Source organism: Podarcis melisellensis, assembly GCF_964234715.1.
Source record: "Podarcis melisellensis genome assembly, chromosome: 8".
In the NCBI taxonomy this organism is placed as follows: domain Eukaryota; kingdom Metazoa; phylum Chordata; class Lepidosauria; order Squamata; family Lacertidae; genus Podarcis; species Podarcis melisellensis.
The window spans coordinates 19,359,464-19,386,116 of record NC_138540.1 but is presented as its reverse complement, the minus strand read 5'-3'; the positions used below and the strand labels follow the sequence as shown (position 1 = coordinate 19,386,116).

Genomic DNA, 26,653 nt, shown 5'->3' with positions numbered 1-26,653 from the left:
ACAGTGGTACCTAATTCGTACTTAATTCATTCCGGAGGTCCGTTCTTAACCTGAAACTGTTCTTAACCTAAAGCACCACTTTAGCTAATGGGGCCTCCTGCTGCTGCCGCGCCGCCAGAGCACGATTTCTATTCTCATCCTGAAGCAAAGTTCTTAACCTGCAACACTATTTCTGGGTTAGCCGAGTCTGTAACCTGAAGTGTATGTAATCTGAGGTACCACTGTACCAGATGCCAGAAACCACAAGAGGGAAGAGGGCTCTGGTCTTGCTCGTGGGTTTCACAGGACAGGCACCTGGTTGGCAACTTTGAGGACTGGATAATGGACTAGATTGGCCTGAGCCAGTGAGCTGTTATTACGTTCCCACTTGAACATTGTTGAGGGTCTTGACAGAGCACTTACTGACTTTTTCTGCCTGCCGTAGCAACTGCAGTACGCTGCTCAAGATGATTTTTAATTGCATTTTTTACAGGCATGTCGCATACCACCTGAATGAAGCACATGAACCTTCATTCAATTTGGGAATCCCTGCCCTGAGGGGCGGCTTGTGATACTGCAGCTCATCCGCAGCCTCTCTTTGGGATATGCTGCTCCCTACCTCCGGATGTTCATGGGTGCCACACTTTCCCAAGTGTTCGTTTTTGGATTGTAGCGCTCCACCGAGTTAAGGCAACTTGTCCCATCATTGCCTCCTGCCACGTACAGCATCCCTTCCAAAACAGCCACGCCGGCACTGCTGCGGCGGCTCAGCATGTTGGCAATCGGAGTCCATGTATTGATCTGGCAGGAAACAGCAAAGGAAACATATACATACATACATACATACATACATACATGCATACATACATATATACATACATACATACCCATAGATTAAAAAGAGCAATCATATAAAACTTAAAAGTATAACTCAGCCACACTACATAGATACCTGGAGCAACAATGGCTATGTTCTATCTCCACTGTCAGAGGCAGGGTGCATCTGAATACCAACTGCTAGGAGCCACTATTGGGGAAATGCTGCCATGCTCAGGTCCTGCTTTTGGATATCGCAGAGGCATTTGGCTGGCCACTAGGTTAACAGGATGCAAGACTACGTGGGCCTAGGACACTGTTCTTCTTATGCTCTTACGAGCCACATGAGGGGCTGACTCCCCTGCTTGCTTTGCTCGCCAAATCCCCTACCCCCACTCCATGTGCTGCCCCTCTCGCTTGACCTGATCTGCTGCTGCAAGCCCATGTTGCTTGGCTGTTATGCCCATGGCTCACTTGCCCTCTTCAGCTCACTGCTGCAAGCCCTGCTTGCTCGGCCGCTGCCCCTCTTGCTCTCACACCACCTGCCCCCCCAGCTTGGGGGCCTCCTCCCACCACAAGCCCCGCTCACTCACCTGCAGCCCCGCTCACTCACCCCACAACCCATTGTCTCCAATCTTTCCCACAACCTGGAGCATGCTCAGCCCATCGCCAGCATGGTGATGGACTCGCACAAATACAGTACAGTATATGGATAGGTTATTTTCTCCTTTGGGGGGTAATATGCCCCACGGAGGACCTTAAGGTCCATAAATAGCAACACCCTAGAGATCCTGGGCCCTAAGGAAGTTAGATTAGCCTCAACCAGAACCAGGGCCTTCTCAACACTGGCTCCAGCCTGGTGGAACGCTCTGTCTCATGAGACCAGGGCCCTGCAGGATCTGATTTCTTTCGGCAGGGCCTGTAAGACAGAGTTGTTACGCCTGGCGGAGTCAATTTGACTCCCTCCCCCTCTTTCTTTTTCCTTTCTCCTCCTGTGATGAGGCTGCATTTTAACGTTTTAATGTTGTATTTTAATCTTGTTGTATTCATTCAACTTGTTTTGATTATTGCTTGTTAGCCGCCCTGAGCCTGGCCTTGGCTGGGGAGAGCGGAGTATAAATAAAATTTATTATTCTTATTATTAGTAGTAGTAGTAAAGGCACACACTGGAAGGCAGAAGTCCTGCAGGGCTTTCTGTCACCTGTTGCTCGTAAGTTCTCATTGCAATTCATCTTTGCAGCCTGCCCCTCCCCCATTTTCCTTCCGGCCCACTCTCAGTGGCTCCATCACCACCCCAGCTACGGTAGAACCAAAACTTCCCATTCTTCTCCCAATAACCCTCAGTGCCCCTTCCTGTTTACCTGTGGCTCATATTTTTCCACAGTTGCCAGGTGTGATGAACTATCATATCCCCCAACAGCATAGAGGTTGCCATCTGCAGAAGAAGAAGAAAATGAAGATGAAAAACACACACACATACAACCCATGCATAAATATGCAGCAAAGCAAGACTCCCACCCCAAAACACACATTCAATCCATACATTTGAAGCACGTGCCTTTCCCAAAAGAAACCTGGGAACTGTAGTGCTGGGAGTGGTAGCTCTGTGAGGGGTAAACGACAGTTCAAAGCCTTGGAACGAGTGGTAGGCCCGATAAAAAGATGAGTGTACAGAAAAACACCAGGCCACACGGACTGAGCAGCCAAGGCAGGCTCCTCTGGGGAGAGATTACCTCATGGAGCGTGAAAACACACACACACACACACACACACACACACACACAACATTCCTTCCGGCCACTTTGCAGAGGCTTCATCTTGTGCAAGGGGACATTAAACATTCACAAGGCAGCTTCTGAACTGTTCTGTGCGAGCAAGGCAGCAGCCTAAACAAGGCCGCCTGCTGTTAGGATTAAGTTTGCTTTTTGGACAGGTGCAGAGCAAGTGGCAGGCCAGGCATGCGGTGCCATGACGACAGCAGGCGGCATGCATGAGTGGAAGGGGAATCACTAAGAAGTCCCTGGGGCTTGGAGGTCAGCAAACTGGAGCGGAAGGAAGAACTCATGGCACACGCAAAAAAAATCTGTACAGAAAGCCCAAAAGGAGCCATTCCACAGCTGAGGTTCTCCATCAAGCAGCCATGGAACTTACTGCGGTGCTTAGTGCTTCAAAGCAGGGGTTGGTTTCAACCCAAGGGCCACAATCCCTTCTGGGCAGCCTTTCAGGGGCCACATCCCATTGGAAGGCGGAGCCAAGGACAAAAGTGGGCCAGATAAAACTATTTCACACAATTGCTTTGGGAAAGTGCCAAGCCTGTTTTTCTGGTATGTTCCTAGAACAGCAAGTGTTCGTTCTCTCTCTCTCTCTCTCTCTCTCTCTCTCTCTCTCTCTCTCTCTAATTTATAAGCCAGACTTACCAAGAGTTGCCACGCGGACGTATCTCCTTCTGGTGCTCATGGCTGCGATGGATGTCCAGGTGCCTGTTAGGGGGTCATATCTTTCAGCACTGAGGCAGGTCAAGAGAGAGGAATAAGTAGAATATGGTTAATATTTATGGTGACCAAACAGATGCATCATAAAACAAAAAAACAGAAAGAGGGATGGAATAGCAGTAGACAAGTTTTCAGAGAACTGGATCTTTACCTATTAATTATGGGAATGTGAACTTTTAAGATGATATGTATACAAATCATAATGAAAGTAGATCTGTGGAAATTAATGAACTTATTGGTCAAGTCCATTAACTTCAACGGGTTGGCTCTGAGTAGGACTGGTATTGGATGCAACCCAACCATTCACCCACAGGCAACTCTCAACTTACACAGAGGTTACGTTCTGGGGATAACCCCTAAAGTCAAAATACATTGGGTGGGATTGCCAGAGGGCCCCCCAACTTTTAAATCTTTTGTTATCTTCTTGTCAAGCGCATAAAGCTGAATGCGCAGAAGTTAAAGGTGCGTAAGTTGGAGTTGCCTGCATATATTCTCTTATTTAAGAAATATGGTCAGATGGCATTTTTCCTAGCTGTAAGGAACTTGTAATTTAAATTGTATTCGGTTATATCCAACTAGGTTTTACTCAAGAGTGGAACCCCTGAAATTAGCAGACCTAAACTAGCTCTGTTCGTGAATTTTAACGGGTTTGCATCACACCGGGGCCACATTCACACCATGCATTTAAAGTGCTGTGATATCACTTTAAACAGCCATGGCTTCCCCCCAAAAGAATTGTGGGTTCTGTAGTTTATTTAAGGGCACTGAGAGTTGTCAGGAGACCCCCCTATTCCCCCCAACAAAGCTACAACTCCCAGAGTTTCCTAAGAAGTGTGATTGATTGTTAAACCACTCTGGGAATGAGGGGGGCAAGGGGAATGGCAAATAAGCCAATAAGCCCTCTTACCTGTTGAGGCACGAGGCTCCATCATATCCTCCAGCAGCGTAGAGGAGTCCATGTAGTGCTGCCACCCCTAAACAGCTCCGCCTGGTCCCCATAGAAACCTCCGTCTGCCATGAGTTGGTGACGGGATCGTAAGACTCCACTGTGGCCAAGTCAGAGGTCCCATCGTAGCTGCAGTGAAACAGAGCCAGCGCTACTATTGAATATATTAACATATTTATATTTTTAGAATTTTAAAATAATTCTAGCCCTGTAAAAAATCAAGTTATAAAATTATAAAAAAAACTACAAACATTTTCTAGCATAAAAAATATACTATTGAGATGTATATATTTAGGACCTACCTTGTTCTTCTGATTGTAAATGGTTTAAAACTTTTTTTTATGTCGTTGTTTTAAATTGTTGTGACATGCCCTAGGACAATAGGGTGAAGGGCGGAAAATAAGTAACAGCAGCTGGCTAGTTCTAGGTTCTTATGCTCTGACTGGCATCAGCTGTCCAGGTTCTCAGACATGAGATCTTTTAAAATGGAGACGTTAGGAAAATGCACTCTGAATAATGACACCCCTCCCAATCATCTCTGCCTTTTGCCGCTAGCTCCTAAATCAGGATACATGGGTTGCAACCAAATAAGTGCTACTCAGAATAGACCCACTGTCCCTTAACTTCAATGGGTCTACTCTGATTAGATCTAACATTGGAGACAACCAAATGCTAATAAGAATAAGAATAATACATATTTATCACTTCATACGAAAATAGGCTTCTAAGGGATTTACAAGTTATAAAAAAAGACAGCTGCACAAACATATCAACATCCACAACTAAAATGCACAGTAAAAGAATCCCATTAAAACATTAAAAACCTAAACATTCACAATCAAAACAAATCCACCTCTCTGCCTGTGGATAAATGACAGGATATTTATGATATAAATACGGTCATTGGCCGTGGTACCTTGGTTTACGAACTTAATCCATTCCGGAAGTCCGTTCTTAAACCAAGGCGTGCTTTCCCATAGTAGCGGGGGACTCAATTTACAAATGGAACACACTCAACAGGAAGTGAAACATGTTCTGCTTCCAAGGCAAAGTTCACAAACCAAAACACCTACTTCCGGGTTTGCAGGGTTCTTAATCCAAGTTGTTCATAAACTAAGCTGTTCTTAAACCAAGGTACCACTGTGTTTCTTTTTTCTTTCTTTCCTTTCTTTTTTCCCTTCTGGTTTCTAAAAATATTATTGTTCTGTATATTAGTTTGATTCTTATTGTATTTTATGTTGAAAATTTTCAATGAAAAATACATTTTAAAAAAACAAACATCCACAATCAAAATAAACAATTAAACCAACACAACAATTAAAACAGGACACTCTGGTCAAGAGATCAGAGTAATGCCTGTGTAAACAGGTGTGTCTTCAAAAGCTGGCAGATGCAACAGGGAATGCGTTCCATAACACTGGAGCTACCAATGAAAACGTCTGCTTCGGCGTTACCACTAGCCAATAAACACCAGGCCAGGTTCCATAAATACGAAATTCTCCCTCCCTGACATCTATTGCTCCCTTGAAATTATGTGATGACAGCCATGGGGGTGGTGAGTGGGTGAGAGTGGCCGAGAATTCCTCCTTACCCGCCCACGGCATACAGCTTGTTCCCAATGGCAGCAACGCCCACCCTGGCCCGGCGAGTGGACATCGAAGCCACCATGTGCCAGCGGTCTGTCCTGGTGTCGTAGGCCTCACAGTCACCATGGATGGCAAAGAGGCTGCCGCCACCTGCATGAAAACAGAAAGCGGGGAGAAAGTGACAAGCTGGAAGGCCAGGGGTAAGGCCAAGGGGCTCTCTGCAAGCTCATCTTGGGGCTCAGTTCACACAGCTGTTTCTGAGGCAACCTCCTGTCAGGACTGGGCTATAGGCAGTCCATAGGAGGTGAGTCTGAAGGCTGCCCCCGGCAAGTCAGTGGTTTGCAAATGTCTGGCTCTTAGCCTTTGACTCCTGGCACCTGATAAGCTGCCGCTTAGGTGGGCTGCAAAAATGCTTGGGGTGCAAAGCAGATCAAATTAGGGGTACAGCCTGGAGAGAGGGCCACAAAGAGAATCTGGAGGACTGAATTTGGCTCCCCAGAGACTGTACAGTGTACTATCATCCAGACATGATGTAAAGTCCCATTAAGATTGTGAGGAAACATGGAGGGATGGTAGGAGGCGGCCAGGGGGTGCTGAACAAGCCCCAGTGGGGTAGGGGGGAGAATCTCAATGGAAACAAGTAATAGCATCCAACAGGTAGACTCTGGTTCTACAGAGAGAATGAGGAATCTGTCACCCTTCATATGTTGTTGGGACTCTTAACTCCCATCATCATTCTCCATCATCTAGATCAGGGATGTCCAACTGGTCAACCATGATTGACAGGTCGATCCCTGGCTGATCTTGGTTGATGACGGGATCCCTCTCAATCGGCAGTAGTGAAAAGCAATGCAGTGAAAGTCCCCGCCTCCCTCCTCCATTACTCTGTTCCTCCATTGTGTCAAATGGGTGGTATTTAATTGTATGTAGCTGATGAGTTAGGAAACTAAAGTATAGTTAGATCTTCCCCTCTCCAAAAAAAGCTTTGGCTTCCCCCCTCACAGCCTCTTGTGAGTTGGACGTGCCTGATCTAGATGATATATTGTATAGTCCACCAACCAGTTGTCGTGGGAAGTGCAACAGCAGAGATCATTCAGTGTACAACTTAAGCGTAAATTCTGTTAGTCAAGTGTTAGTCAAGGAAGGGGGGATAGATGGAGGTTTTGCTTAGCAGCCTGTCAGAGCAGCATGATCTTTAGCATGTGCTTGCATGAGGTAGCATGTGCTGTGACTGGCTGTGCAGTTGCGAGGCAGTTTCCCCCGTGTTTGGTTGAATATGTAACCCTGCTCTGTACAAGGCCTGAACTAAGAAAAGACAAAAACCTCTCTGTTTCTTTCTTCTCAAATTATACACTGATTTTGTCTAGTTGGCTCGGAAAAACTGTTATCAGGATTTTTCTCTCTGTGTTCCAGCTTGCTTTATTAACGTGATTTTGCTTAACAGTAATGACTAGACAGAGACAATCTGAACAGCACCCACAATGCTAAAGTGGCAATGCCTCCCCAACAGGCCAGGAAGTTGTGCCACATGCACAATCATTCCCCGCATCTAGTCCTTCCTTTGTCCAACCTCCAGAAGTTCCCCCTCTCCCCACAACCCCCAACATCCAGTTCCTTGGTCTTGGCCAAGCCTCCTTACCCACGGCAAAGAGCACAGTGCTGGCCCCCTCACAACGGCGGGGGCGCGTTCGGCTGTTACTAAGGACGCCTCTCTGCTCAGGCATGAGATGGTACTTGAGGGCTTCGATGAGAAGGTCCTTGCATTCTGACTGGTGCCGCACAAGCAGCTCTGTGTCGACGTTGCTCATCAAGAAGTCACGGCTTAGGAGGGGAAGCCGGACACACTTCATGAGCTGGGGAGAAGAAAGGAGAAGGTTTGGGCGGGGTGTGAGGGGGAACGTGAAGTAAAAGGAAGTATTCAGGGTCTGGAACTGGAATCATGCAAGAACAGGGTCACTTTCGGACAACCTGTTCTTTGGGCATTGACCCAAACTTGTTTGCACTAAGGGTTGCACCCAACTAAGGCTCCATTTGCACTATGCATTTAAAGCAGTATCAATTTATTCACTGTATTTATATCCCACCTTTTCCCTCCATTTGAACTCTGCTGTTCCAGGTCCTAGTCCAACTCTTTAACCACTACCCCAGTTGAAATGGCCATGGCTCCCTGCAAAGCATCCTGGGAACTGTAGTTTGTTAAGAACGCTGAGAGTTGTTAAGCAACCCCTATTAGCTACAATTTCCAGAGTCCCCCAGAAAGTGGGATTGACTGTTAAGAACTGTTGCTCTGTGAGGGGAACTGCACCGAGAAATTCAGAGATCTGCACATTTCGGAGGACGATTGTGCTTTGCTTTCTGCATCGTTTCAGAAAGTGCAAATTAGATAGATTTTCTTTTAAACGTGAACTGAATTAAATTCCTTCCCGTTCTTAACTACAGCGGAATAAAATCAGATGACCCATTCATTCTTTCTCTCTGTCTCTAGAATGGCATCCATCGGTAGGGGGAAAAGAAGGCTGTCCTGTTTTTGAAATCAGTTGTGCGATTATGTCATACAGAGGAGTCAAGAACTCTGTTCGCCACAACGAGTGTTTCCTTTGGTGAGTAAAATAAGAAGAGCCTTCTTCTCCAGCTTGGAGCTGGACAACTAGGAGGAATAATCACTTTTGTCATTGTAAGGTAAAGGGACCCCTGACCATTAGGTCCAGTTGTGATCGACTCTGGGGTTGCGGCGCTCATCTCGCTTTATCAGCCGAGGGAGCCGGCATACAGCTTCCAGGTCATGTGGCCAGCATGAATAAGCTGCTTCTGGCGAACCAGAGCAGCAAACAGAAACACCGTTTGCATTCCCACCAGAGTGGTACCTATTTATCTACTTGCACTTTGATGTGCTTTTGAACTGCTAGGTTGGCAGGAGCAGTGACCGAGCAATGGGAGCTCACCCTATTGCGGGGATTCAAACCACTGACCTTCTGATTAGCAAGGCCTAGGCTCTGTGGTTTAATCCACAGCGCCACCCGCATCATTGTACGGTGCTCTAAACCAACAGTGCAGCTGTGGGAGAATCCTTGGCACTTGCTCCAGCTTGGAGTTAGCAAAGAAAGCCTGGAGATGGTGGCTTTGTTGCTGGGCTACTGAGGCACTCTGGTGCAGCTGCAGGGATGGGCCACCCCACCCCTCTCCAAACTTTGCGGAGGGAAGCAGTGACTTGTCCCTGACCTTGCACAGCAGCACAGCCTGAGGTCAAGGAAGGGACGGAGGAGAGCCTGGAGACCCAGCAACCACCATTTGGGGGGTCAGCTGAAAATAGCAGACTCTTGGCTATGTAGCATGCAGCCTCCCTCCCACATTCATCCCAAACAGCACCGAAACCCGCACAGCAACGTACCCTAGGGATATGCTGCCTTCGACTGTCCACATCATGCTTCACCCAGCTCAAGACAGCTCGATAGACTTCCTCCTCTGAGGGTACATTGAGGCTGTCACTGGAGATGAGATCTAGCACCTGTAGAGGAGGATTGGGACGGGTGGAGGAGGGTGAAAAGAATAGAAAAATTGGGTTAGTTCAGCCACTGCACAGGAAAAATGGAATTGAACAAAGATGATCCCAAGAACCGCCAGCATTTCTATGCAGGATCCAGATCAAGAGAACAAGACAAAAACAACATGAGAACATTAGAAGAGGCTCACTGGGACCTCAACAGCCTGCTTTAACTATGTTGCTGTTATAATGGGATTGCTTGTTGGTTATTCTAATCATGAACGTTCCAATTTTTGTGTTTGGATGGGGTTCTTTTATTGTGTGTGCTAATGGTGGGTCTTTATAGGTTAGTGCTTGGTTTTATATTTGAAAACCATCTAGCAGGTTACTGATCCCTCATCTAAACTCACTAATGGTCCCTTTTGCTGGTAGCAGCTGCTCAAGGATTCAGCTAGAGGTCTTTACTGCTACTTGAGAGCCCTTTTAACTGGAGGTGCCAAGGATCGAGGTTCTGCATGCAAAGCAGATGCTCTACCACATAAACCATAGGGACATAGGAAGTTGCCTTATACTCAGACCATTGGCCCATCTAGCTCAGTAGTATCTACACTGACCAGCAGTGGCTTTCTAGAACTTCAGACTGGGGGGTATTGAACCTGGGACCTTCTGCATGCAAAGCACGCCCCCCCCACTAAAAACAAAAAACACAGCCCTTCCCAATGCTTCCATCTACAAAGGGCATCACAGTGGTGCCTGCCAAGCATTGGCAACAGTGTCCAAGGAGAAGCTGGCATGATGCCACCAGCAAAGGCAGGAATGGCCTCATGGAAACGCAGGAGGAGTTTTAATGAGAAGGCACACTGGTGTTTTCTTACTGCATAAGAAGCACATTAGGTCAGCACGTATTTACATGCACTCTTCCTATACCAGCTGCAAAGCTTGGCCTGTGGTTTGGAAAAGCAATTGGAGGCACTGAAGTTGCTTTTTAACTCTTTAGGAATACACAGGAGGCTGTGCTATCCTGAGCCAGACTCACTCTAGCCATATTTATTTACCAGGGCATCCAGGGCGTTTGGACAGCATTCATGATGTTGGTTTCCCACTGAATCCAGACATTTGCATAAACTGATGGGACTGAGTGTCTGTGTGCAAAACCAAACATGGGGGATGGGGGAATTGATCACTCATTATACCAGGCTTCCTCAACCTCTGCCCTTCAGATGTTTTGAGACAACAATTCCCATCATCCCTGACCACTGGTCCTGCTAGCTAGGGATCATGGGAGTTGTAGGCCAAAAACATCTGGAGGGCCAAGGTTGAAGAAGCCTGCAATATACCTTTAGTTTGTGCTACTAAAACGTTTTGTGGATTTCATTTGCAAAGGTAGATTGCAGCCTCAATCTCAAGCAGGTAAGTGAACCCTGGTGCTGCTTCATACCATTCACGAAACCTGTCACACAAGGCGAAAAAAGGGCCGCGCAATCTCTTACCTGCTTGAGAGGCAGAAGCATGAACTCTTCTGTCTTGGAGACATCCACAAAGTGCTGCAGGACGTATTTGTGGGCCGACTTCAACAGGTCGCTGCAGGAGTGTGTGTCTGCGAACCCCCGGATGCCCAGGCAGTTGGAGGGGTCCAGCTGGCTCAACAGGAACTTGCAGCAAGCATCCCGCACCCCGTTCAGCTGGAGGAGGCTGGCGGCAGGAAGCAGTGTCTGCAAGGCAAAAAAGCCTGTCACAGGCAGGTATCTCACTCCCCACAACCCTCGCTGGTCCTGACACTCCTGGTCCTAATGCCACCGTGAAACATCCTCTTCCATCCTTCTCCTGACACGCAAGAAACAATCTTAAAAGCTGAGACCTACAGAGAAGGACTTTCCAAACATGTTACAGTTCTTGAATCAGGACGCATGGGGTGGGGAGCCTTTAGGCTGCAGGTCATTTTTATTTAATATATTTAAGAAGAGCCCTGCTGGGTCAGGCCGATAGTCCACCTGGTCTAGCATCCTGTTCTTGCAGTGGCCGGCCAGATGCATGTGGGAACCAATGAGCAGTATTCAAGCACAAGAGCAATCTCTCCTCCTGATGTTTCCAACAATAGCTATTAAGAAGCATTGCTGCAGCCAACTATGAAGACAGATCATAGCCATTGCAGCTGGTAAACATCATTTAAGCCCTCTACATCAATGCGTCTAATCCTCTTTTAAAGCCATCCAAGTTGGTGACCATCACTGCCTCCTTATATACCGCTATGGACTTAAAGACAGTTGCTAAGCTGTTTACAAAGTGACACGTACGATATATGTAACAAGGAAACAACTGCAGCTAGGATTCTCCATGCACAAAAATGGAAAGAAGCAGAAATACCCACTAAAGAAGAATGGATAAGTGAGGTGATGGATTATGCAGAATTGGCAAATTTAACAGCTAAAATAAGAGAACCTAACTATGAAGGTTTTGTGGAAGAATGGAAATCCTTTTCGGATTATTTAGAGGAATATTATCGTATGGTAAACACGCAAGGAGGATTTGAATTATGAGCAACAGAATGGATTAAAGATTATAGTAGTTTTGTTAAGATTTAAGAGATAGTAGACAGGATGTAGCACAGGGAGAGAAACAGAAAAAAAAACATGGAAAAGGGAGTGGGAAGTAAAAAAAAAAAAGTTTTTATTATGTATTGAAATGTATGTGTGAAATTTTGGAAAACTTATTTAAGAAATCTTCCAAGGGGGGAAAAAAACACAAGGAAACGATCTTGGCCCACCAAGGGGTCTAAATTGGCCTGTGAAGTCATTTCCTCCCCAAACCACACCCACCTGCCAATCAGCTAACATCTTTAGGTGACACCAGCTGATGGGCAGGGTCCGATCTTGCTAGAACTCATTCCCACTGGAGGCAGTGAAGGCCACCAACGTGGATGTCTTTCAAAGAGGATTGGACAAATTCATGGAGGCAAGGCTATCAATTCTATCCCTGAGGAAGCAATGCTCCTGAATACCAGGTCCTGGAAGCTGCAGGAGAGAAGAGTGCCCCAGCCCCATAGCACTAAGAACACTTCTGCTTCTTGCATTTTGATAAGTTGTGTGTCATCATTTTTCACTGTGCAGTCAGCGCAAACATAGCAGGGAAGCTTCTACTTTGGACCAAGGCTTCCCTCGATTATCCTGGTTTTGCGCTGAGCAGTCTTTCAGCCATCACCTTCTGGTAGGAACCTACAAAAACCCTAGAGAGATCCACAGATGGGGAGAGAGAAGGGGTTGCTCCAGGCCAGCTGAGCCAGCCTTGTTGGAAGCACTGCAAGACCAGCAGCAAACAAAGCCCCGGCCAGCCATCATGTGACATCATCGGGAATTGCAGGGAGGGCAATATATAAGATTACAGGCAGGCAGCATCTGTGGTTCAGGGGCCTGGAGGTGCCACTGCAATTTAGTTTTGAAACATAAATAGACATTAAACAAGACGGACCCAGGAACCTCATATGGCCATGTGGAATGCTCCTTGCCCATATCCAAGATGCTCCATTCCACTCCTTCTCTCACCCATCTCTCCAACTGTCCCCTTTGCTCAGTCCTCATTGGGGTGGGGCTTTTTGGGGGTGATGTGGGGCTGAGGGGATCTTCTGTTAGGATTCCCGCCCCCACTCAAGTTTATTGTTGTACAGCTGCAAGAATTGAGGGTTCTCTGCAGGGGGAATTTCTCCAAGCCTACTGATACCAACCTCTGTGCGTGTGTGCGATTTTGACTACAAAAATGTCAACACCCACCCCTGAACACTGGAAACAGAAGGAAATATAAAGGAATGGCTCACCTGGTGGGGCAGCGCAGCAGCAGCTTTCATGGCCCTTGCACCCAGCACCGATCTGGACAAAGAGTCGGAGGCTGCAGAGGCACCAAGTGGGGAGCTAGTTTGGGTCAGGGCTCAGACCTGGCTGCATGAAGGTATGCAGACCATCACACCTCAGGTAGCTGGGCAAGAACTTCCAGACCACCAAGGCTGAACACTCATTGATGCCTTTGCTTGAAGAACCACATGTCTCTAGTCTGGCTGGGCTGAGAGCCCACCAGAAGGAAAGCTGTGGAATGGAGGATCCATGCCTGTTTTCAGGCCAAAGGTTCTGAAGTACCCTCAAGGTGGGCAGAGCCAGGAGGAAGAAGTCTGGAGACCCCAAAGGCCTCAGCCTGCTCCCAACCTTTGTTGAGCAAGTTGCTCTCTCGGAGCTGTCCGTGGTCCTGCCACTTTTGTCCCTGGCATCAGACCAGGATGCCACAGCAGTGTTGCCGCTTAACAGCAGAGGGTGCAGGTGAGGCAGGAGAGGACAGTTCCCAAAGAAACCATAGAAAAGATGCTGGTCCTTCTGGTCCATCTTACCTGTACGTTCCCTTCTCCCACCACAATCTCAGCCGTGTAGGCGTATTGAACCAGCTGCTCCAGCGCCTGCGGGTCGATATCATGGAGTGTTATGTGGGTCTGTCGGCTTTCACTCATCTCATCTGCGGTGGCAAGGAAACACAAGGGAACTCCATGAGGACGCCATGGGTATCTTAAGCAGAAACCCCTAGGTGCTTTATTGTGGTCACTGTGCCCAGCAAAAGCCAAGGCCCATCCAGCCCTTTGGAGGAGGAGGAGCCGCAGATCAGTGGCAGAACAGATGCTTTCTTTGCAGAAAGTCCCAAATTCATCTCTGGGTAGCAACAATCACAAGTCCTAGAGGTCTGAGAGAAGCCCTTGCTTCAGACTTGGCCCCATCTGCACTATACGTTTAAAGCAGTATCATATGCAGTCTTACCTTCGTTTACGTATCCCTCTACTAACGTAAACTTTGGGATACATAAGCAGCAAACCCGGAAGAATATTTCTGGGTTTTTACCACGTGTGCATGTGCAGAAGCGCTCTACCATCGTGCGTGCATGCGCAGAAGCGGTCCCTCCAGCTGCGGAAACCTCGGGATCTGACCGGAGCTCCACAACGGATCCCGTCCGCAACCGGAGGTACCACTGTAATGTTAAACTGTTGTGGCTTCGTCTAAGACTCCTGGGAGCTGTAGTCTTTTAAGGGTGCTGAGAATTGTTAGGAGACTCCCTCCCATTCTCCTCACAGCTACATTTCCCAGAGTTCCCTAGGAAGAGGGGTTGATTCTTTAAAAAAGCCAGAGACAACACTACCAATAGCTCCCCCCCTCACTTAGCGACCCATGCTGGTTTATACTGGGTGGACTTGACTAACACAGACCAGTTAATTTCAATAGATCTGCTCTGAATAGGATTTATTTGGGTAGAACCCAAAATGTCTGCTATATATATGTCATGATTAAGGGATATCTTCTTATTATTATTCTTATTATTATTATGTAAGTGTTTGCCATCCTTGACTCCTTTACAAAGAAGGGCAGGATATAAATATAAAAAATAATTAAATATGAGGCATCAGTGCCCCACATAGTCCCTTTTCCCTTCTCCATGAGTAGTAACATCAGATTAAATTATGCACCTATTAAAGTTCATTTGCAAGTTATCTAATGCACCCTTCGAGAAACTCTGCTCTGCAGCTCACCTGAAAGGGAAAGTCTCAAAGCAGAAAGAATATCAGGATTAATGAATTATGTGCAGCAAGAGGAATGGCACCAATTAAAAGTCTACTCGACTTGCAGAATTTCTACAGGTTGCAGAATTTTTGCCTCAACTGGAGCAGAACATGAACCATCTGGGTGCAGACTTTCAAGGCAACTGAGGCAAGGAGCAAGAAGAAGATTTGGGTAGAGATACTTGCTTGTGAACATGGCGTGGAAGTAAGGGCTGCAGGAAGCCAGCACCACTTTGTGGGCCTTGATCTCCTTGGTGGCCACATGCAGCACAATGTCGCAGAGCAAGGATCGCTGCCGCATGCGGTTCATGCAGACGAAGGCGTCGTGGTAGTGCCGTTTCGAGTTGTGGGAGATACTGTGCCCATCCCGGTTTAGGAGCTGCATTCCGCTTTCCATGGCTGCAGGCGGGTCGTTCCTGGCTCGTGGCAGCGCCCTCTCAGCCTCTCTGAAGAAACATTTTAGGGAAGGACAAGAAGCAGATTAATCACAGTTTTGGATCCTAAACTCTGCTCCTTGGTTTAAACAACAACATCCTGCAGCCGACGACCTCCTTGCAACATTTCAGCTCCCCAACCAGAAGCACCCTATATGAATGCAAAAGTGGAAAATAAGAAGGTAAGAAGAGCCTGGCAGCTGGATCAAGCCAAAAGCCCACCAGCATCCTGTTTGGACAATGACCAATCAGATGCCTCTGGGAAGCCCCAAAGAAGGCCCTGAGCCCAACAGCAACTCCCACTGCTTGCAATTCCCAGCAGCTGGCGTTCGGAGACATGCTACCTCCAACAGCGGAGGGAACAGCCATTGCCAGCCTTGCCCTCTATCAATGTGTCGAATCCGCTTCTAAAGCCATCCAAGGGGAGCATGATGAACAAGAGCATAAGAGCACTGCTTGATTGGGCCAAAGGCCCAGCTAGTCCAGCATCCTGTTCTCCCTGTGGCCAACCAGAAGCCCCAAAGGAAAGCAGGACCTGAGTACATACTGCCTCTGGCAATGAAGGCAGAACACAGCTCTCATGGCTACCAGCCACTGATACCTTCCATGAGTTCGTCCAATCCTCTTTTACCTCCATTCACTATGAAAACCAGATGTGGGACTATGATGCTCCCCTGGCCTGATCCAGCAGGGAACTCCTTATGTTATTCATCATTGCATTATGTGGAGATGATTTAGATCAGGCAAATTCATGGAAGAGAAGGCTATCAAGTGCCTACTAGCCAGTATGGCTATCTTCTGCCTCCACTGTCAGAGGCTGTAGGCTTCTGAATGCCGGTTTGCTAGGAACCACAAGAGGGAAGTGTTGCTGTTGCGCTCAGGCCCTGCTTGTGCACTTTCCAGAAAGGGCAGCTGGCCGTCCACTGTGAGAACAGCATACTGGACTAAAGAGGCCACTGGCCTGATGCAGCAGAGCTGCTCTTATGTTCTACCTTGGATGCTGGGTGGAACTGGACTTTATCCATTTAAATCCTGAATGGTGTGTGTGTGGGGGGGGAGGCATACAGTTTTGCCCGAGGCTCCTTCCAAAGCACAAGCCTCCCTGCCGCTGCCTCTGAGCGCCATGCATTGTGATAACCACAGGCGCCTCGCCGGTAATAATCATGAAAAGGAATAATTAAAAACCACTCAGCAGCCTCACATCAGATCCGCCTACCAGCAGTAAGTCACACGCATGTTTATCCGGGCCTTGATATTCATCACAAACACCTCCACACTGCCGGCTGCGAGGGCTTATGAGTATGTGTGAGCGTGCCTAAAAATAACTGGTCCTCAGCTAGGAAGAGGAAGCAGTTTTAATTCATTCTTGCCAAAAGCGGGAGACGCATATGCCAAGGAGAGGGAGGCGGCGGCAGCGATGACGAAGACGGCGATGGGGACAAAGAGAATCAGACCACGAAGCAGCGCACACATGCACACGCTACAAGCCAGATGGACAGATGGGTGCAGACGCAGTGAGATGCCAAGCTTCCTGCAGCCTCGGAAGAGAATGGGGGGGGGGGAGCACCAAAGCATACAGAGCGCTTCCTGTGATGGAGGAGAGGGAACTCCCGTCCTCGTCTGGAACGAGGGGAGACATCGAGCGGCGACTGAACGGATGTGACTCCTGAGAGCCGCCCACATACAGCTGATCGTGCAAGCTAAAGGCAAATGGGAAGAGAGAGGAGATCTCGTGAAGTTAAGGAGCTGCCAAATGCACGATGCGCAGCGGGCGGGTGAATTAACATTTGCAAAGTATGCAGTGGCGGAAGCGCAAGGTATAATTATGACGGGTGGAAGGTGGGCCATGTGCTCCCCTCCAGCAGCCTGATTTCAGCAGGTGAGACTTTTTCAGGGTGGGGGATAAAATGTATTTTTCTGCTCCCTAAATGTTTCAGCCCAGCCCCCTGGGTGGGGAACCTTAGGCCTGGGGGCCAAATGGAGTCCTCCAGACCTCTCTAACTGGCCCTTAAAATTGTCCCCAGGCCACATCCCTCACCAGCCTGACTTTGCACCCTCTTTGTTTTTGCCCAGCTAGAATGTGTTATTGAACTCTGCTCCTGCCTTTTGTCTGGATGGAGGAATGTGGGTGAAGAAAGTAGCCTCCTATATGAAGGTAAAACAAAAAACATTTGTTGCTGCACCCACTTTTGCCTCTGGCTCCACCCACCACCGGCTCCTGGAAAGTCCCTCGGAAGGGAATACGGCCCCTCAACTGGAGAAGGTTCCCCATCTCCATCCTAGCCTTTCCAAAAGATTCCACTATGGCAACATCACTGACTCGCGGTCATCTGGCTAGGAGATTTCACAGCCCCCGTGTGGTGCCCTTCCTGCAGACCCCTCAGAGTAGTTCCTACCTTTCAGCCGTGCAGGGGGTAGTGTAAAACTTGGGGGCAAGGAGCAACCATCCTAAGCAGTGCACTCTCCCAAAGGTCCTACTGTACAAGCTAGATGGGACAATTACAATAGTTTCAACCATTCAATAGCGTTGTATCAAAGCTTTGGTTGAGGGCCCAGGAACTGGTCAAATCATAAGGATGTGCATAACGGTGGAAGGACTCTCAACTGGGCTTGGACTTTCATAGGGACAACCTCTTTCATGTGCAGGAGCTATCCTGGGTCCTGAAACATCCTAGCATTTGCATGGACTATAGTGGTACCTCGGGTTACCTACGCTTCAGGTTACATACTCCGCTAACCCAGAAATAGTGCTTCAGGTTAAGAACTTTTCTTCAGGATGAGAACAGAAATCGTGTTCCGGCGGCACAGCGGGAGGCCCCATTAGCTAAAGTGGTGCTTCAGGTTAAGAACAGTTTCAGGTAAAGAACGGACCTCCAGAATGAATTAAGTACTTAACCCGAGGTACCAATCTACTGTATTTGTATATTTAATTATAGTAACACCCACCACTGCCACCCAACTCAGATAGCCTCTCCAGGAGGATACAGTGGTTGATGGCATCAAAAGCCACCAACAGATCAAGGAGAAAATCCGTCTCCTCCAAGAACACCTGGATCTGGTTAGCAGCCACCCACTCAAGAACCTTGTCCAAGAAAGGGAGGTTGGCAACTGGCTGGTAATTCCCAAAGTTCTCAGAATCTAGGGATGGTTTCTTAAGAAGCGATCACTGCCTCCTTGAAACAGGCAGGAACTATCCTCTCTTGTAAAGAGGTATTGACCACCTCCCTAGCCCTGACAGCTGTCTCCTTCCTGCTGGATTTTATCAGCTAAGAAGGGGAAGGGTCCAGAGCACAGGTAATCGATTGTGCCGATCCAAGCGCCTTGCCAACATCCTCGAGCCGGATCAATGAAATTCAACCAACAAAACAGGATTAGACAGTGCTCTGTGTATCTCTTGAGAGTCAATTGCTGTAACTGTAGAGCTAAGGTCCTGATGGATGCAAGGAATTTTATCCTCAAAATGCCTAGCGTTCTGCCACCACTTTTGGGCCAGTGTGCTGAAGACCCGGAAAAGCTCTGCCAGATGGTATAGTGAGGATGCAATGGTTGTCATGACAGTCATGAAGTCCTGAGCCACCCCAGAGCCAACTGCCTCAGCATGGATGTTGAAGTCCCCCAGAACCATCAGTCTAGGAGTCTTCAAGCACTGCCGCCAAGATCAGCTCCGTCAGGGAGACTGAAGGAAACCAAGGTGGTCAGTAAACCAGGAGAATCTCTAATCTGTCCCAATTACCTACCCAACACCAGGAACACACACTCAAGATCCCCATTCAGTGGGACAGAAAGCCTGGATAGAGACACACAGAGAGAATCTCTATAGACCACAGCAACCCCGTCCCTGGTCCTCAAGTATGCCCTGATGCTGTACTGAGTACCCAGGTGGGCACAACTGGGTAAAACCAACTCCTCCTTTGTTCACCCACCCAGGTCTCAGTGATGCAGGCCAGATCGGCCTTCCCATCTACAATCAAGTCATGGGTACACAGCCAATCTGGCATTCAACAGCAGCAGTCGCAGATAGGACTGATAGGCTGATAGGACCACAGTTCTTCAAGTTGAAGGGAAGGCTGCCACACTGCACAGTCATATATACACAGGATCTTTTAAGACAATGTGTTCAGCAATCCTGAGAATGCAGAACATAAACAACTTGTCTCTGGGCACAAATCAAGAGAAAAGGTCATAGCTCGGAAGCAGAACATCTGCTTTGCATACAGAAGGTCTCAGGTTCAATCCCCAATCGTATCTCTGGGAGCATTGGCTGGGAAAGATGCCCTGCCTGGAGAGCAGCTGCCAGTCAGTGTAGACAATACTAAGGCTGATGGGCCAATGACATGATTCAGTATAAGGAGGCTTCCTATGTTCCTGTGTCTTAAGGGAAGGGCCGTGGCTCAATGGTACAGCAGCAGTTTTGCATGCAGAAGGTCCTGGGTTCAATCCTTGGCATCTCCTAGTAGGGATAGGAAAGAAGACTCCCTGCCTGAAACCCTGAAGAGCAGCTACTAGTCAGTGTTGACAATATTGAGCTAGACGGGTCCAATGGTCTGACTCAGTTCCTGTTCCTTACCCTCTGTGTGAAGCCTATAACCTCACTAGGAACAGACTTTGCTTTGAGATCCCAGTTCTGTTCATGAAACTCCAAGCTCTGTTGGAGGTAGCATCTTTTCAGACATTCCTTCCTCATCTTCTTAAAGGCTTTCCAAGAGGAAATGCAGCCCTAAGAGTGAAAAGGATTCCTCACCCTTACCCATCATCCTGAGCACAGTTGTTTGCTACAAGAGAAGTGCCTGGCTTTCCGTGAGAAATAAATCAAAGCAACAATTAAAGGATTCTGAGAGCCCTAATGAACCTATATCCCAAGAAAGTAATCGTTGTAGCTCTGAGAGAGTCACTGTTCTGAGCACACTTTTTTTGAATCTGTCTCCTCTGGGCACCATTGGGTTCTGCCTTGGCTCATTCATTCACTGCCAAAGCAGAGATGCTATGGAGTGGCATGCTTTCAAGTGAGCCTGCCCATGGCAACTCTGAACAAGGAACTCTTCTATTCAATAATGTAAGATGCAAAACAGTTATTGTCCTAAGCAAACATTTTTTCAACTAATAATAGTTAAGGAAGTGGGTTGCCTAGGAGCAACTTGGGAATGACTTTTAAACCATATTAATCTGCTGTCATTAACAGCTAGTTGTTTCATGTCCGTTTACATGCAATTTTGTATTGATTTTTTTTATGGTGAAGTGCCCTGGGAACTATTTGGCTTAAGGGTAACATATGAACACTTTAAAGTCCTCAATCCCTTCCCCCATCCCTTCTTAAATTAAAGCCTTTTGTCTTTTTAAAAGGTTGAACTTCAGAGCCACCAATGCAAAAACTTATGTTCCAGGAGAATTCACTTTGGATTAATGTTCTAGCATATATGAATCTTTTATTGATAGGAGGGGGACCTAAACTTTGTTGATATAACAACAAAGAGCAGATCTGTACATACACAGCACTAAATCTTTTATCTTATCCCCTTTTAAAGCCATCTAAACTTGGCTACAAGGGACACGGGTGGCGCTGTGGGTAAAACCTCAGCGCCTAGGACTTGCCGATCGTATGGTCGGCGGTTCGAATCCCTGCGGCGGGATGCGCTCCCGTCGTTCGGTCCCAGCGCCTGCCAACCTAGCAGTTCGAAAGCACCTCCGGGTGCAAGCAGATAAATAGGGACCGCTTACCAGCGGGAAGGTAAACAGCGTTCCGTGTGCTGCGCTGGCTCACCAGATGCAGCTTGTCACGCTGGCCACGTGACCCGGAAGTGTCTGCGGACAACGCTGGCTCCCGGCCTATAGAGTGAGATGAGCGCACAACCCTAGAGTCTGGCAAGACTGGCCCATACGGGCAGGGGTACCTTTACTTTACCTTTAAACTTGGCTACAAGGGACGCGGGTAGCACTGTGGGTTAAACCACAGAGCCTAGGACTTGCCGATCAGAAGGTCGGCGGTTCGAATCCCCGCAACGGGGTGAGCTCCCATTGCTCGGTCCCTGCTCCTGCCAACCTAGCAGTTCGAAAGCACATCAAAGTGCAAGTAGATAAATAGGTACCACTCCGGAGGGAAGGTAAACAGCGTTTCCGTGTGCTGCTCTGGTTCACCAGAAGCGGCTTAGTCATGCTGGCCATAATGACCCGGAAGCTGTACGATGGCTCCCTCAGCCAAAAAAGTGTGATGAGCACTGCAACCCCAGAGTTGGCCACGACTGGACCTAATGGTCAGGGGTCCCTTTACCTTTACCTTTAAATTTGGCTAGCAAGCTTCTAAAGTGGCATATATTGGACAGGGTTAGGCCAGAAGCTGTTCACCCTCTATTAACAGGTGCTCCTAAGGGACTATTTCTATAACCAAAAGGTGACAGGCTAAGATCTGCTGCAAGGCAGACCTTTTGACCTGAAAATCCTGCCCACTGTACCCAGCATGACTAAAGATTGTCATTACTCAATGGCTGTGTTAGCATGTTCACATTAAATTAGTCTTGCATATAAAGCCTGTGTTTCCAATGCCAGATGCCTCTGGAGAGTCACTGTTCTGAACCTCTCTCCAACCCTCCTCCTTAGGGCATCCTTTGGTTCTGTCTAGGCACTATTCGGTCACTGCCAAAGCATAGGTGCTATGGAATAACCTGCCGGTGTGGTGTGGTGTGGTGTAGTGATTAAGAGTCTTGTAATCTGGTGAACCGGGTTCGCGTCTCCGCTCCTCCACAGGCAGCTGCTGGGTGACCTTGGGCTAGTCACACTTCTCTGAAGTCTCTCAGCCCCACTCACCTCACAGAGTGTTTGTTGTGGAGGAGGAAGGGAAAGGAGAATGTTAGCCATTTTGAGACTCCTTAGGGTAGTGATAAAGCAGGATACCAAATCCAAACTCTTCTTCTCTCAGATGAGGCTGCCCACAGCACCTTTGTATGAGTAACATTTTCAAGCAGGAATGTAGTACTCAGAATGGCAACTCATGCAGAGATACAGAACTCTCTCTCTTTTTAAAACAAACCCACACCCAACACCTCACGCTTAGTAAACCTTGTTTTTTGGTTTTTAACCCTCAACTACTTTATAGCCTGGGAAGTGGGGAAGAACCTGGAAATTACTTATGAACTCTGGTCAGTAAACATAGCTACTCTTAGGCTACTTAAAAACAAACAAAACAACCATTTTGCAAGGGAGCTGGCGGAAAAGAGAGAAAGCAACCCATGCTTCTTTCACTAGCCCACTGTATTTCCATGTGTGTTGTGTATTATGATGCTTTCCGTCCACTGTGTCTAGCAGGGAAGTCAAGCAGACTGGTGGATGGCTTGATCTGTCTGTCCTCTGCCAGCCTCCTCACTCACCTGCATGAAATTCCTGGTTGTCTGTGGTACTAGGTGAGCTGTTAAATGCAAGATTGTGCTAAACTATAATTTAGCATTAGAAGCTGCAGCAAGACTTGGGCTTCCCCTTCTTCAGTTTGACTGCAAGGAAGAGATTGGAAGCTTCCATTTCTATTTTAAATGAGCCACAGTTTAATGTGCCCTCTGAGCTCTAAACTGTGGCTAATCTTAAATAAGCATTGTTGAAACAAGCCATCTTTGTAATCTACAATTAAGATTAACCACTGTTTGTCTGGGTTCAGATGTCACAACAAGCTGTGATTTATCTAAAACCATAGTTTAGCTTTACCATGCACAGTCATTAACGATGGAAATATATTCTGCACACGCTCAGAGGCAGTTTATTATTCTGTTATTCAGTATGTTCTAGCCCCACAGTCCTAATATTACCCATCAGGTCTGCTTGTTTGGTTCAGGTAGTGTTGAACGGCTAAGCCTTCCATCTTGGTTGAAAGCTCAAGTCTATAGTGTACTATGGAAGCAAATCCGCTATCTCTTTTTTGCAGCCCTCAAACCAAGCCGTCCTAAAAATAGTCCTGGTTGTTTCAAAGGACATGACGCAAACCACAAAATTAATCACCCTCTCTGTTGCTAACACAGGTAGCTTCCAATGCCAGCTGTTGGGTTCAGTGTGGCATTTCATAGAACCAAAGGCCTTCAAATCCAAACTGGTGCTTAAAATCAGTCCACATAATCGGGCAAAGGCAACAGGTGCCCTACGCCATGCACAGGGAGGATCAAGGCGTTGGCAGGCCTACAGAGCAGGCTGCTTTGGGCTCCAGCAAGTCAACAAAACCCCGCATTGTGGTTACTTTATTTATTGTGTGTGCCACTTTACAAAATATAAGAGGTCAGCTCCTGCATTAAAAGGTTTAGAGCCTAAATTCTGACACAGGGTAACACCAGGAGGGAAAGCAGGCAGGGATAAACAAGATAATTGAACTTTCCCCAGTATTTTGAGTCACCAGAAATGTGGGACATCTGCCCTAGAGAGGCCTGGTTGTTCAAACTCGCTGCTCGCATTTTGAATACCCAGAATGCAGCTTTCTAAGAATGCCTGTGGGTTGCAAGCGGATGCATACAGAGCAATAAAAAGTTCAGAAATGAGCACGGAGAGCCACCAAACAGTTCCAGGGGGGTGAAGCAACTCCTCTATGGGGCAAGGTCACAATGTCTGGGGCTTCTTAGTTTAGAGACGAGGTGAGCAAGAGAGGACATGATAGGGGTGGTGGAGAAAGTGGACAGAGGAGAAGTTTTCTCTCTTTCTCTTGTGATACTAGAACTCAGGGATGTCCAGCAAAGCTGAATATTGTAAGATTCAAGCCAGATGAAAGAAAGTACAGTGGTACCTCAGGTTAAGTACTTAATTCGTTCCGGAGGTCTGTTCTTAACCTGAAACTGTTCTTAACCTGAAGCACCACTTTAGCTAATGGGGGCCTCCTGCTGCCGCCGGAGCACGATTTCTGTTCTCATACTGAAGCAAAGTTCCTAACCCAAGGTATTATTTCTGGGTTAGCAGAGTCTGTAACCTGAAGCGTATGTAACCTGAAGCGTATGTAACCCGAGGTACCACTGTACTTCATAGTTAAACTATGGATCAGGAGGAGTCAGTGACGGCCACTAACTTGGATAACTTTAAAATTAGACAAATTCATGAGGGATAGGCTATTAATGGCTACTAGCTAGGATGGCAATGTATTACTCCCACTCTCAGTGGCAGAGAGTGCTGCTTTTGTGCTCAGGACCTGCTTACAAGCTTCTGATAGGTATCTGGAAGGCCACTGTGAGAACAAGATACAGGACCAAGTGGGCCTTTGGCCTGATCTAGCCTCAGAGCTCTTCTTATGCACATCTGTTTGGAAACCCAGCTGAGTTCAACAGGACTTGCTTCCAGACAAGTGTACATAAGATTGCAACCCCATTGTTCTTTCCGCTGAGATATTGTTTGCTTTAATCCCATCTGTTGTCGGCTGTCTTCTTAATTGCTTTAATTTGTGTGGGGTTTTTTGTTTTTTGTTTTACTTAGCTTGCTTTTAGATTTTTAATTTGGTGCCGTAAGGGGTATTGATGGGAAGGTGAGATGCAAACATTTTAATAAAGAAAGCAAGCAACACTTTTCAGGTGCTGCAAACCCCTTTCTCTGCTTTTGCTGTAAGACACGGATCCAGTTCCTCAATCCTACAGGCTGCCTCCCACTGGCTTGTGGGCAACGTTGATGGAGCTTAAGGAAGGGCCTGCAGCTTTGTGGTATAGAGCAGGAATAGTGGGGCTGAGGCGGAGGGCCCAAATGTGGCCCCCTAGCTCTCTCAGTCTGGCCCTCAGGATTCCCCAGGTGACACGTTTTCCCAGCCCTGATTCACACCTTCCTTAAGGGCTTTTGCGTGGCTGGAATAGAGTCCCTGAACTCTGGTGCCTCTTGTATTGCCTAGATGGAGAAAGAGAGAGATTTGTATGTATAAGTATTATAAAATCCTGCATGGCATGGAAAGTGAATAGAGGAAAATTCTTCTCCCACTTTTATAATGCTAGAAAGCTGAATGTTTGAAAAGTTGGGACAGAGAAAGGGAAGTATTTCTTCAGAGTTAAAACTATAGAACTTCCTCCCATAGAAGGCAGCAATGGCTACCAACTTGGATGGCTCTAGAAGAGGATTAGATATACAGTGGTACCTCTGGTTACGTACTTAATTCGTTCCGGAAGTCCGTTCTTAACCTGAAACTGTTCTTAACCTGAAGCACCACATTAGCTAATGGGGCCTCCCGCTGCCGCTGTGTCGCCAGAGCACAATTTCTGTTCTCATACTGAAGCAAAGTTCTTAACCCGAGGTAATATTTCTGGGTTAGCGGAGTCTGTAACCTGAAGCGTATGTAACCTGAAGTGTATTTATCCCGAGGTACCACTGTATGCACGGAGAAGGCTCTCCATGGCTACGAGCCACAGTGGTTGGCCACTGTGAGAGCAGGATGCTGGACTAGATGGGCCACTGGCCTGATCCTGCAGGTTCGTTTTATGTTCTAAACCTCTGCCTTTTGAGTGGTTGGAATGGAGTCTCCTCTGCAAAGGTAAGATACCTCACTGTTGGCCCAACTGCTTTTGTCCCACCTGCCAGTATCCTGCACACATCCCTTGAAGGTTGTCAATCAGGCAATGTGGCCCTCAGGCTGAAGGTGGTTTCCCACCCCTGTGGTAGGGCACATACTTTGGCTGCAGAAACCTCTGCTCGGAAACCTCTGGATAACTCCTGCCAATAGACGTAGACCATGTTGTTGGACTCCAAATCCCATCAACCTAAGCCAGCATGGCCAACAGTTCAGGGATGATGGGAGATTCCTCATCCCTGTATTAAAATTGCCTGGGAACTGGGAGAACCATCCAGAAAAAGGAGGCTTACTGCTGTGTCTCTACATGAGCGGCTGTTCTGGCTTTTACTAAGATGGATTAAAAACAGGGACGTGGAACCTGTGGCCCTTCACATGGTGTTGGATTCCCACTAGCCCCAGCCAACATGATCAATGGTTGGCATTGATGGGATTAGCAATCCAACAACACCTGGAGGGCCACAAGCACACACACACCCCATGTCAACAATACTGAGCTAGGATACACTGCTCTGGTATAAGGCTACTTCCTATGCTCCTGTGTTAGACTCTGTTTACTAAGTTGAGTTGGCTTGGAATGAACTCTTTTTGTGTTCTAAGCTCCTCGGAGGCTAGGCAATGCCTTCCTTTCTCTTCCTGCTGTGTGGCAACTACATCACAAGGGCCATCTAGTTCAGGCATAGGCAAACTCGGCCCTCCAGATGTTTTGAGACTACAATTCCCATCATCCCTGACCATTGGTCCTGTTAGCTAGGGATGATGGGAGTTGTAGTCCCAAAACATCTGGAGGGTCAAGTTTGCCTATGCCTGATCTAGTTCAACCTCTTGCAATGCAGGAATGCA

At 47.5% G+C, this 26,653-nt stretch overlaps 1 protein-coding gene and 1 long non-coding RNA gene across 4 annotated transcripts in view; one reads left to right on the top strand and one right to left on the bottom strand.

The window, feature by feature from the left end:
• The window catches only part of KLHL17 (kelch like family member 17), a 32,840-nt gene that overhangs the window by 2,001 nt on the left and 4,186 nt on the right, over window positions 1-26,653 (bottom strand). For both annotated transcript variants that reach the window (XM_081923649.1, XM_081923650.1), the window contains exons 2-11: window positions 15,068-15,327; window positions 13,670-13,791; window positions 10,791-11,012; window positions 9,208-9,324; window positions 7,459-7,672; window positions 5,825-5,969; window positions 4,195-4,362; window positions 3,213-3,301; window positions 2,157-2,230; window positions 599-780 (exon numbers count right to left, since the gene is read on the bottom strand). In XM_081923649.1, coding sequence (XP_081779775.1) covers window positions 599-780; window positions 2,157-2,230; window positions 3,213-3,301; window positions 4,195-4,362; window positions 5,825-5,969; window positions 7,459-7,672; window positions 9,208-9,324; window positions 10,791-11,012; window positions 13,670-13,791; window positions 15,068-15,278 — 1,544 coding nt within the window. In that variant the 5' untranslated portion in view covers window positions 15,279-15,327. The remainder of the gene's footprint in view (window positions 1-598; window positions 781-2,156; window positions 2,231-3,212; window positions 3,302-4,194; window positions 4,363-5,824; window positions 5,970-7,458; window positions 7,673-9,207; window positions 9,325-10,790; window positions 11,013-13,669; window positions 13,792-15,067; window positions 15,328-26,653) is intronic.
• The window catches only part of LOC309376982, a 54,661-nt gene that overhangs the window by 27,032 nt on the left and 976 nt on the right, over window positions 1-26,653 (top strand). The window contains exons 5-6 of one of the 2 annotated variants that reach the window (XR_014171332.1): window positions 8,305-8,419; window positions 10,878-10,975. This is a non-coding gene — a long non-coding RNA (uncharacterized lncRNA). Of the gene's footprint in view, window positions 1-8,304; window positions 8,420-10,877; window positions 10,976-26,653 lie in introns of those variants that run through there. The other variant, XR_014171331.1, reaches the window with a different exon arrangement.